This window comes from Passer montanus, unplaced genomic scaffold (assembly GCF_014805655.1).
Source record: "Passer montanus isolate IOZ18808 unplaced genomic scaffold, ASM1480565v1 scaffold27, whole genome shotgun sequence".
Classification (NCBI taxonomy): Eukaryota; Metazoa; Chordata; class Aves; order Passeriformes; family Passeridae; genus Passer; species Passer montanus.
In genome coordinates this window covers 11,454,630-11,466,663 of record NW_024367372.1, presented here as the reverse complement: position 1 = coordinate 11,466,663, position 12,034 = coordinate 11,454,630, and the positions used below count along the sequence as shown (strand labels likewise).

The 12,034-nt window shown below is 35.2% G+C and overlaps 1 protein-coding gene across 7 annotated transcripts in view; it reads right to left on the bottom strand.

Moving 5' to 3' along the window:
* The window catches only part of EML5 (EMAP like 5), a 100,044-nt gene that overhangs the window by 32,895 nt on the left and 55,115 nt on the right, over positions 1–12,034 (bottom strand). For all 7 annotated transcript variants that reach the window (XR_005627845.1, XM_039712780.1, XM_039712775.1 and 4 more), the window contains exons 19-27: positions 11,097–11,208; positions 10,018–10,145; positions 8,225–8,366; positions 6,305–6,457; positions 5,334–5,465; positions 3,924–4,012; positions 3,031–3,207; positions 1,977–2,178; positions 134–260 (exon numbers count right to left, since the gene is read on the bottom strand). Coding sequence is in view for 6 of the 7 variants with exons in the window: in XM_039712780.1 (XP_039568714.1) it covers positions 134–260; positions 1,977–2,178; positions 3,031–3,207; positions 3,924–4,012; positions 5,334–5,465; positions 6,305–6,457; positions 8,225–8,366; positions 10,018–10,145; positions 11,097–11,208 (1,262 nt within the window). In the remaining variant the exon portion in view is untranslated. The remainder of the gene's footprint in view (positions 1–133; positions 261–1,976; positions 2,179–3,030; positions 3,208–3,923; positions 4,013–5,333; positions 5,466–6,304; positions 6,458–8,224; positions 8,367–10,017; positions 10,146–11,096; positions 11,209–12,034) is intronic.

Here is a 12,034-nt window from a genome sequence, read left to right as displayed (position 1 = left end):
TTTTTCTTCAAAGTATTTAGGTTCTTTTTATACATATCCTTTTAAGTTAAGAATCATACATTCCAATATAATTTTGTTCTATTATTGTCTTATCAGGCTGATTTCTTGGCTAGAATTGTAATTTAATAATTACCTTTCATCTAAGGTTGGCTCCTTTTGCTGCAGATGAGGCTTAATTCCAAACATTGGTCTAATGTTTGTTGATAAGGCTTTGATGGTGTAATTAATTTCATTTTCCCTCGTCACATCACTGTCATAACCTAAAAAACCAGAGGGAAGAGTATCAAACCAAAATAAAGTACAAGAACAACAATTTAATTTGTGCAGATTTCAACAATGTACTAGATTAGAAAAACAATTATAGCATGGATAATTAATAACATAAATACACAACAGAAAGAAAGTAGCTGGGAATCATGTACATTGTTAATAAAAGACATTCAAAGAAAAATAATTCCCTACAATATCTCTGCAGAAAAAAAATTATTAAAGAGTCAAGGGACTTTAAAAGCTACCCCCTTTCTGCTTGGATGGCCTTAACTACAATCAGTAACAAAGAACCTCGCTACCTGACACCTGCTCTTAAGACCTGTAAGATTGTCCTGGTTTTCTCAGTTCAAGGATCCATCATTACCATGGGATCCATAGGTCTACACAAGGTTCCTACACAATGCTTAAGGACAGCAAGGCACATCAAGATAATGTTTACTAGAGTAAAATAAAAATGTTGGACAAGCTAAGTTGTGACAGGGCTGTTACTTACTCTCCATTATTTTGTTTTTTTATAGATAGAGACTACTAATGCCAACGATGTGATAGTGATACTTCTTAACTCTATCTGAAATTAATAGGACCTGACCTAGAGAAACTTTGGTGGATAAAGATGTCAATGTCTTTTCTTGTACATCTTCACACACCTTGCTCTCTAATTTTAGAGTACTTTTGAACACACAGCTTAAGAGGGTTCTGGGTAAAGCAGCAGAGCCTAAGGAAGATTATAGGGCTAAGATGTTCTAACAGGTCTCAAGCAGAGGCTGAACAGAAACTCTGAAGATTGCAATTTTTGACTAAGAAACTTAAAGGCTGACAAGTCCTCCTACAGGCAATTAAATTACTTTCTGTATTCTTCAGTACTTTTGAGAAGAAAGACAGTGATTAAAAATTCTTTTCCAATGAATCTTTAATATGTCTTTAATATTTAATATATTTCTTTGGTCATTTAGCACATTTTAGTGACAGCTGAATTTATTACACAGAACTATTTAACAAGAAGCAGTGATAGTTTAAAAATTCTTGAACACTAAGAAATTGACAAGGAGGAAAAACCACTCTTCAGAGAAGAGAGAACAAGTCTGGAGGGTCACAGACCCTTGGAATTGTAACATGAAAAGGAAAACATAAGTATGGAAAAACCATCAGAAGTTAATGCTACAAAATAGAATCAACACTTTATAACTACTGAATGTTGTGACCTTTAATACATAAATATCAGTCTACTTCAGTCTCTTACGCTTCCATGTCATGGAAGCAAATGCTATAACATCAAGATAACTATGATCTCATATTATACAGGTTTCAATATAATTTCTTAAGAATTAGTGAAAAAATTCAAACTGTGATGATTCTATTTTAAACATTTTAAAGATTTTAATCTATTTTAAAGATTTTGGGAAGCTATGTATAATTGATACTTAATATTTTTCATTTAGAAGATATTGAGTCTCTTTATGTACTCTGACTCAAAGCAGTAACTCATTTCATTATCATTTTCTTCACAGCAGTTTATCAATCCTTTCCCCGAAACCAAATTTTATTTAACATTTTTGAAGAGTATTTGCTACTTAAGATGGAAACAATAAATAAATTATATCTAAATTTTCAGTTTTCCTTTAATAAAGTCTTCTCGAAATAGCACAATCCAGCTAGTTGGATTGTGCTATTTATTCCATAAATTTATTCCATAAATTACTACTGACCTCCATCTTCTTCAGAATCTAGATCAGACTCCTCACTGTCACACTGCCTGCTGTCCCGATGTCCTTCCATCTCATAAGTCCACAGCATTAAGGAAGTGTCTGCTCCCCCGACAGTGACCAACAAACTGTCATCGTAGGTCCAGCGCACGTTTGTCACGTGGGTGCTGTGAGCAACGTACCTCTTAAATTTTCCAAACTTCCCCTGAGAAGGGAAAAAAGAAGGCAAAGATCAAATTTACCCAGTCTGCTAGACAGAACTGAATAAGTTGCCAGCACAATGACATCATCTTAACTCCTTTACAGTTCATGCTTCAGCTGTTTTGTATTTCATATAATTTTAACACATGATTTGCCAAGTGCCCCTCCTATAGAAACTTCATGAAATGTTAAGCTTATCTTCATATCAAGCATGAGAGAGTTAGTCTAGAAACATTTCCAGCAATAAACACTGGATCATTTTTCCTAAGAGAGAAAATAATCTGACTTGGAACAAAATTCACATAGAATATTTTGAGTCAGTACTTGTGCACTGTTACCATCTTTAGCATAGCAACATTTCAAAATTGAAAGACACATTTTCCACCAAATATACAGGAAAACTAGAGGTACTTGAAGAGCAGCAAAAATGCAATGTGCTTCTGGAATGGCTTTTCTATGATGTGTGATTAAATACTATTAAAGGTCTTTGTTTTAGAAAAAAAATTACTAATATTGGACAGGATGAAGGTCCATAAAATCATAAATGCAATGTCGGTGAAAAAGACACGTTCATTATCTTCCAAAGCATTCTCATTCTTAAAGATTTTCCTACTCATTTGCCACAGTCAGCAGCAGGACACTGCTTGAGATGCATCTACAGTCTGACCTGGAATGATATTTCTTACTCATTGGAAGTTTAATACAGTGCAAACTGCAATGTAATACCAAATGCTTTCTTTGATCAAAATGAGAAAAATATAAAAGCATTATTTTCTTCTGAGTGAGGAATTGTCACAGTTCTGAAAAGGCAGATTTATTAATAAATACTTTCCATAAACAGTTGAAAATTACTTACTTTAGCAGGGTATCGAAACAGTTTCACAAATCCAAAATCATCTCCTGTGGCTAATACTTTACTGTCACTAGTGAGGCATGAAGCAGTTACATCTGTGACTTCACCAATTATTGGCCAGATCCCTTCACAGCAAGAGCCCAAAACACTTGTCCATGATGCCCAGCCAATCTTTTCTACCTACAAAAAAAAACCCATTTGAGACAGAATACTTCTTAGGCATTTTTCTTCCATATCCAATTTCCAGAAAAAGTCCTTGCACTGAAAGATATATTAAAATACTATCTTTTAGGTGTGATATATTAATCACTTAGTTTTTTACCATTCAAAATTTCATTTGAGACCTGTAATTTTACCTCTATGAAATTTCAATTCCAACATTTACAGAAGTACTTTAAAAATTTTTACCTTAGTTGCTCTTTCAGGCTAAAGAAAACAAATTACGTTTTCGAACTTTCAATGCCTTTCAATACCATGGAAATATCATTTGGAAATTACCCATTTTTGCTCTCTGCTCTATGACAATGCTCTATATTTGAGAAAACAAAACAACTAAAATATACTGCTCTTGCCTATATGCATTATGTAAACTGTAGTACATTGTTATATAAAGACGAACATGAGGTTTTCCACAGAAAGATTAAGTAATGTGCAATAGGTTTTCAAAGGTGTTTAGGTACAAGAAGAGACACACAGAAGACTAGTGAGATTTTCATTATAAATCAGCCAAATGCCTGTTTCTTAATAGAAGAGAAAAAAGTGAAATCCCCTACATATTTTATGATTTTAAAAGTTTAAAATTACAGTTTTATACATCATTCCCTCTTATGTAATATAGGTGGATGCATCATAACTGTAATTTGCAAGCAAGTTAAGAAGGCAGTACAGTTCCTCACCTCCAAACTTGGAATAGTCTGTTTTTTCCCCCGAGGGGCTTCAAAAAACAACTGCTCTTTAGCACCAGTGTTGACTTGCAGAAGTTTTCCTATAAAACATAGATATTGCATGTTAATATAGAAGATTCCATTTTACAGAAGGAAAAAAGAAAGGTTAATTTGAATTTTTTATTGCTAACAGCATTGCATCAATTATTTGTTTCTATTGAAATAAACTACATACGTAAATAATGGATCTGTAGGTCTTCTAAAGAGAAGAATGGATCTGTATGGTCTTCTAAAGAGATCTAAGTCCTCCGACCCCTTAAATTCACAATCCTTTCTCCTCTCTTTGAAAACTGTAATGCATCTAATGCATCACTTTTCTCTCCTTATTATGGCTGTCCCATCAGATGGTAGACAAAATGTACTGGGTAATGCACTGGTAATTCAAAGTTTGTTTATGATTACTGGCTGTTGATGCATGTGCTTTTGGGATGGAGAAGCACAGATGCTGCCTGGCCACCAGCTGCTCCCAAGCAGGTGACTTCTTTACACCTTTATATTACTTCACTTCTGAGGGAAATTCTCACCAATGTTTCTGTGCTCTTCTTTTTCAAAATTCTCAAAGGAAGCTAACTTACAACACTCTTTCAAAATAAATCAGACTGTTTCAGAACTGATTATGTAGAGGAATAAGAACATGAATAAATAGATTGCACAATTGCACAGCCTTGCTTTTTAATGAAACAGGACTCAATTTAGTATTTTAATTAATCATATATTAATACCCTGGAACACAGGAAATCCAGTCTTTCTGCTATGTGTGACAAGGCTTTGTACTCCTGAGCTACAAATACAACCATGTTGTACAGTATATTATTAAAGGAGTAGAAACATAGAATCATAGAATGTTTGGGGTTGGAAGGGACCTTTGAGACCATCTAGTTCCACCCCATGCCACTAGACCAGGTTGCTCAGAGTCCCATCCAGCCTGGCCTTGAACACTTCAGGGATGGGGCATCCACAGCCTCTCTGAGCAGCTCTTTCCAGTGCCTCACCACACTTACAGTAAAAAATGTCTTCCTAGTATCTAATCTAAACATCCCCTCCTTCAGCTTAAGACCCTTCTCCCTTGTTCTGTCACTAACTGCCCTTGTGAAGTCAATGATAAACAAGAAGGATCTTTTAAAAACCCAAACAAACCAATCTATAGAGACAAACCATCTTACTTAAAATTGCACAACTTCTAAATATGTATGTGGCAGTAAAAAACACGGGTTTAACATTTATTCAGATGCTGTGAGAGCATATTCATAAGCTGAAGAATCAAATTTGCCAGTGTTACCATAAATCCATACTATCCATGTTCTTTATTAGTCTGTAATGTAATCAGTCTTCCAGTACATTTCTACAATGAATGTTGCTTACCTCTTATGTCCCAGTCCATGTGTGTGATATAGCTGGAGGCTCCCTTGCAGATTCCTACTCTTTTACTGCTCATTACATTGTAAATATCTACAAAGTTGTCACAGGATGCCACAGCCAAGTACTTCCCAGCCCCTAAAACACATGAGTACAAACATAAAATATTTTTAAAAAATTTTAGTGCTCTGCATATCAAACACAAGTAAATTCTGGAACTTAGCTATATGCAACTTTGAATTCTTTGATATCAGCTTGCTAATTTATACACATTCTCCAACAAACTGACTTTCATATCACATAATCAGCATGAAATTTAGAACTATGATATCATTACATTTTCAAGCAATAAAAAGCATTTGCTGAAGTTTTTAAGCACTTATGGTATTCAGAGAATGATACGGCTTGGGGAATCAGAAAGTAATGCTGCAGGGGAATTGGTATCAGTAATTTGCATCAAATTTCTCCAACAGATGAGTATTTTAACTAAAGTAGGCTATGCATTTTGAGTACCTAAAATAGGAGCTATAATGTTGGAAAAAAGACCTAGCCTCACTGAGAGTGCTAAGGGAGCGGCGGGGGGGGGGGGGGGCAAATAAGAAAAAAAAAAACTACCAGAAGTTTCTGACACATCAGTTTCAAGTATTCTTATTAGATAAGAGTAACATCAGTGATGTGCCAAACTTATGCAGGTCATAAAGAGTAACCCTAGGGAGCTGCTGGATATTCACAATTTCAAATTGGCTGTTGTATTCTGTAGGTTACTATAGGCAAACACATTCCAATAATCTCATCCTTAAACAAGCCACACAGGATATCCCACCATGGTCTTTCAAAATGTTAGTATTAGTTTTACTGACCTATTTTTTACATCTAAAAGTACTACAAATCTTCACTACTTTTATCTCTTAAATGTAATAAGTCTTACTTGACCAACTTTAGTATAAAAATTTTGTTTTAAAAAACAAATCACTCACCAGGAGAAAATCTGATTTCTGAAATAACATCTTTCCTGTGCTGGAAAGAGACCAAATCCTCCAGGGTATCTGCATTAACTATCAAAAAACTTCCATCATTGAGACCAACAGCTAATGCTTTTCCATCAGGAGAAAAGCAGCAACATCTGCCTCCTATGAGAAATAAAGAAATTGCATTCAGATACATTTACAGTGCATTATCCTTCTTTCAGATCTATTTTTCCATTAGTAAAGGAAAGCTATTCTCATCCTAGAAAATTTCCAAGGAAGTTTTCCAGATGCTGCCAAAATAATTTCCAAGCTGTGACAGCATACGAATGGGTACACAGGCCCAGAATCTTAGAATTTGCATATTAATTGATATCTGTTCTACATTAGTAATAGAGATTAATCACTATTGTCTATATTTCTAATTTGATCTCCTTCTTTGTATCTAGGGCTGTCTGTTTGTTACTATTTGCTCTGATAAGGAGAACACAGCTAGAAAAGACCCTCTGGATTCACAGAATTCAGTCATTTGCTATCACAAATAAGACACTAAGTCATAGAATTCCCCCAATAAACATGACAGTGTTGTTTGAAAAATAGTTTAATTTTCAATTTAAATTTCTGTATGGTCAACATATATTGATTTATTTTCATGCCAGAATTTTCTGTTAACATATATATATTTTACCCTACTAGTTGTTCCTCTGATTAGCCTGTAGACAGCAATCCTCTACACAGATGGCTTTACCAAAAGGCTTTGCATTCATTATCCTGTAGTTCCTTTCTCCATTCTCAACTTTCAGTTTAATTGTATTCAGCTGCACACACATGAGAAATGCACACCAAAAATATCCTGATTTTTGTCTTGTAATTTACATGAATACTTCACTATGTCTTGGGGAAAATACCTCACTATTACGTGTAATTATCACCCTGCATTCAACAACATCCTGAGCCTTCTGCTCCTTAAGTTACTCCTGACCTACACAGACATTTTTCTTACAGTCACTGGATCTGCCTTTTATCAATAACAAGTATTATTCCAATTCCATTACTCAGTCTGCAGAAGTATAAATCTTGTTCTGTACAGTACACAGGGTCTTTTTAAGATTGCCAAAGCATCCCAAAATGTGTCTCATCAACAAATAGTCATCAGAGACTTTTTTTTGCCAAAAGTACTCTTAAACATATTAAGAAATATCAGCTTTAAGACTTGAGCAGAGTTCACCAACTAGAAACTCTTGTTTAATCCCTGCTTATATGAGCTTGTAACTCTTCTACATTTACTTTGTCGATCTAAATCATCTTCAATTAAGCTTCCCATTATGACTGAATCAAACTGCATTGCTGAATGCCAAATTCAGATAAAGCCTACTGTATTCCTTTATCTAGCAAAGCATACATAGAATTAGAAGCACGTCAGGGCCAGTCTCATCTAATCCTGAAAAAATCACTTTACATGAAGTCACTTAAAACAGATTTTCCATCTGTCAAAATGGAATTTATTTATATCCTAAACAAGTAAAAATTTTATGATTTCTCTTTTCTTGACATTACAGATCCTTCAAACATTGACAAAGAAAATTACAACATTTCTTCTAAGATTTCTTCCAAAAATTTCTAGAGTCAAAGTCTCAAAAATGTCTTGCAATATTATAAGCAACATGGCATTTGTGCAATTGACTCAACTTTTATTAATTCACTGACTTAAATAAGTTATAATTGCAAATAATCTTCAGAACAGCGCTACACAGAATTTTTTGTGCAGATTCATTAGCTTAAGGGCTACATAACTCCTGAACATAGCATAAATAAAATAATTTGAGCAAAGAAAGGAATTTATTCTGCTTTCAAGTCCTGCTTTCAAAGGATTCATAAAGCTTGTAAATGTCAATTGCATCAGTAAATATTTTTTCATACTAAGCATCTTACCCTTTTTCAATTTGCGAACAGCTAACATACAATGGCTAGGAGATAAATCCCATATTCTTAAGGTTTTGTCATCACTTACAGTGGCACAAATAGGTAAATGAGGATGAGTAGCTAGACCCCAAACTTCCCCCTCCATGTGACCCTGAAAAAACACAATGAATTGGATTTCTTTTTATTTTAAATTGAAATATGAAATAATACATTTATGAAAGTAAAAAAAAAAAAAAAAAGATAAAGAATATGCATTATTTAGAGGATAATAAATATCTGAATAAAAACACAGAATGCCTCTTGTGCAAAATTATAGTAATTTGTACTACAGAAAGCTTCTGCAAAATAATCCTCGCGCAGGTGTATGTCAGTGGCATGGGCAGAGGGACTGGGTGCACCCTCAGCACGTGTGCAGGTGGCACTACCCTGAGTGCTGCCCAGCTGCAGGGAGGCAGCCCATCCACAGGGGCAGGGCAGGTGCACCCATGCAATGAAGATCCGCCAGGCCAAGTGCAAGGTCCTGCGTGTGGGTCAGGGCAATCCCAAGCACAAACACAGGCTGGGCAGAGAATGGACTTCAAGCAGCCCTGATGAGAACTTTGAGGATTTGGTGGACAACAAACTGGACATGAGCTGGCACTGTGCACCTGCAACCCAGAAAGCAAACTGGGCTGCATCAAAAGAAACGTGAGCAGCAGCTCAAGGGAGGTGATTCTGCCCATCTATTGTTCTCTGGTCAGACTCCAGCACTGTGTCTGTCTCTGGAGTCCTCAGCACAGGAGAACATGGATCTGTTGGAATGGGTCCAGAAGAGGGCCACAGAAAGGGACAAAGGGCTGGAGCACCTCTCCTATGAGGCAGAGAGAGGAGGGGGTGCTCAGTCCAGAGAAGAGAAGGCTTCAGGCAGGTCTTATTACAGCCTCTTAAAGGGGGCTTATGAGAAATATGGGAACACGTTTTAGTAAGGCTTATAGTGACAGAACAAGGGGTAATGGGCTTCAAGTAGAAGACGGTAGATTCAGACTAGATAGAAGAAACAATTTTTTTATGACAAGGGCAGTAAAACAGGGAGAGCTTGCCCAGAGATGTTGCAGATGCCCCATCCCCAGAAACATCCAAGGTCAAATTGGATGTGGCTCTGAACAATCTGATCTATTTGAAGATGTACTTGCTTACTGCAAGGAGTTTGGACAAGATGACCTTTAAAGGTCCCTTCCAACACAAATTATTCTGTGAACTAGGTTTTTTCTTTACCTTAAGTTCTGATATTTTCTTTTAAAAATTACAGCTGTATTTTTACAGCTGTAAAAATGTATTGCACTGGCCACTCAGAGAGTCCAGAGATTTTACTTAACTATGAAAGAAAATACTATGTTGATGCAATGTAAAAATCTGTTTAGTAGTCAAACTTAAAACAATGCAGTTGTTTGGTATGGCAAATTTTTTTACATAATTAGAACTAAAATCTCAAAACAAATGACAAGGAGACAACTTTTATTTAGCATTCAAAGCAAGTTAATAAGGAATTTGGAGGAGAATCCACTATTTCAGACACTTCTTATTTTTTTCAAAACAGATCTATGATCTTGGTCTGTTTGGAAGGGTAAACTCATTGAACAAACTAGTAATGAAATTCTATGTTCTGTCTTGCTCATTGTGTCATAATGGTCTACTCTAACTAAAAGTGATAGTAACTCACTAACTTCATTAGTAGTTAAAGTGCTTCTTTTTGCACAAGCCTTCACTTGAGAAATAAAATCATGTTAGTGGTATGACATATTTGACTGCTATTTAACACATACCTGAACCAGCAGAGTTATTGGTCCACTTTTATCCACCTCCAATATTTCACCATTCTTTGTGCCCACTAGAATATGACCATGTCCTAACGATATGGCACGTATAGAAGGATTATCTTCTAAGAGGAGACCTAGAACATGAAAAAGTTAGAAGATAGGATTCTCAAGTATGCCTTAAAGAGGATTTTTCACACTTAGGCACATTACAGTCTCACTGTAGAAAAATCTACTCTCTTACTGTAGAAAACATTCCTGCATGAAACATGTCTGGATTCATTTGTGAGGATTCAGCAATACATCAAGAAGTTCAATAGGCCTGCATGTTAGTTATCAACTATAACACTATATTGCTACCAATTATGGTAGCTCCAATTCTAGCTTTTTGTAAACAAGCTATGAGAATGAGACACTCTGGAGTACAATGTTTTCATTAATGAGTATTTAAATCTATCATGTTTGAAAATCAAATCATGTATTTTAGAACACAGCAAACATAATTTCAAGGGAAAGGGATGGAAGAGAAAAAACTATCCAGAATTAAAATACAGGGAAATGTAAATTAGGATTAAGTTCAAGAATAAGTGGTAGAAAAAGGAAAAATAGGAATGAAAATGTTCTCTAATTATATCAAAAGACATACGCATTTACGGAAAATTAACTACTAACACCTTACAAAACTAACCACAATTCTGAATTCCTTCCTTTCTCCAAAACAAAAAAGATCAGGTAAGATACTTCATGATCAGAAATAAAAGAGGATTTTTGCTTGCCACTTTAATAGAAACAAAACAAAGCAAGAAAACACCTGGACGATAAGAAACTTACAGCTAGATCAAGTAATTTGCGCTAATCGTAAACTAAATATTATGACCTGCACCCACCACATGTGCAAACAGACCCTACAACACACAACTTCAGCTTCAACAGAAAAATTAGTTATTTAGAATCAATAAAGCTTAAAATATTTTAGTATTCATTATGTCAAATGTGGATTCCCTCTCACTGTGGAAAGCAATTTCACAAAGATTTCTAAAGAAAGTACTTTAAAAATAGAACAAAACATAGGATAAAGTCTGTGTTACCTTTGGATCCAGGAGCCAGAGCAGCCCTTTTGATGGCATAGGTTTTGAGACAGCGTTCAAAGGTATCGTCCCAGAGAGCCACTACCCCATCCTTTCCTCCAGTGACAAATCCCTGGAAAAAAATAAAGATCACTAGTTATAACTGATTATTACATTTACTTAATTTTTCAGTGATTTCTGCCAATATAAAAATGGACTATATACAACACTGTAATGCACAGAGCTACAGATGTTAGAGATGGAAAGAACAGAATGAGCAACAGAATGAGTGATTTCTCCTCCTGATGAAGGCAGCACAGCTCTGTACAGTATGTGCACAGGCTGGATTTAGAAGTTCTAACCTGTATGCTTCTACCATTCTAGAAAAATAAGAACCAACATATTATAGTGTTTTTCCTTGATGTTTAGCCTCCATATCCCTTTGCCATTTCTTCTCATTACTCAAAACAAGACTTAGTACTGCAAAAATTTGATTAGGGCTTATATTTTTTAAATATATGTGCATTTGTGCCATTCTGTCTTTAAAAATTATATACAGGTATTTAAAGAAGTAAAAGGTATGGTTAATACTGAAATCATTAGTTCTTTTCTTTGGAGCACTCAGTTCTTGCAGTATGAATAACACATGTTGTCCAATGCTACTTTTCTGAAATGCAAATATTGAGAGGTGGAGCGACTTGGTCTAACACAGCAAAACATCAACATATACATAACATGAAAGACAAAAATAATCTAACTGGAACACTCATCCATATTTAAGCACCTGCTTAAAGGCTTTCCTGGGCTAAAAAGAAGCCAAGAATCTGGAGAAAGTACTTAATGATTTACAGACTGAATTTATCTATTGGTAGACAGTAATTACACTACAAAATAGTACAAGTATGATCTTCCTCTCTCACAAGCTCACATATTCCATTGAACATACTGATGCTTAAATC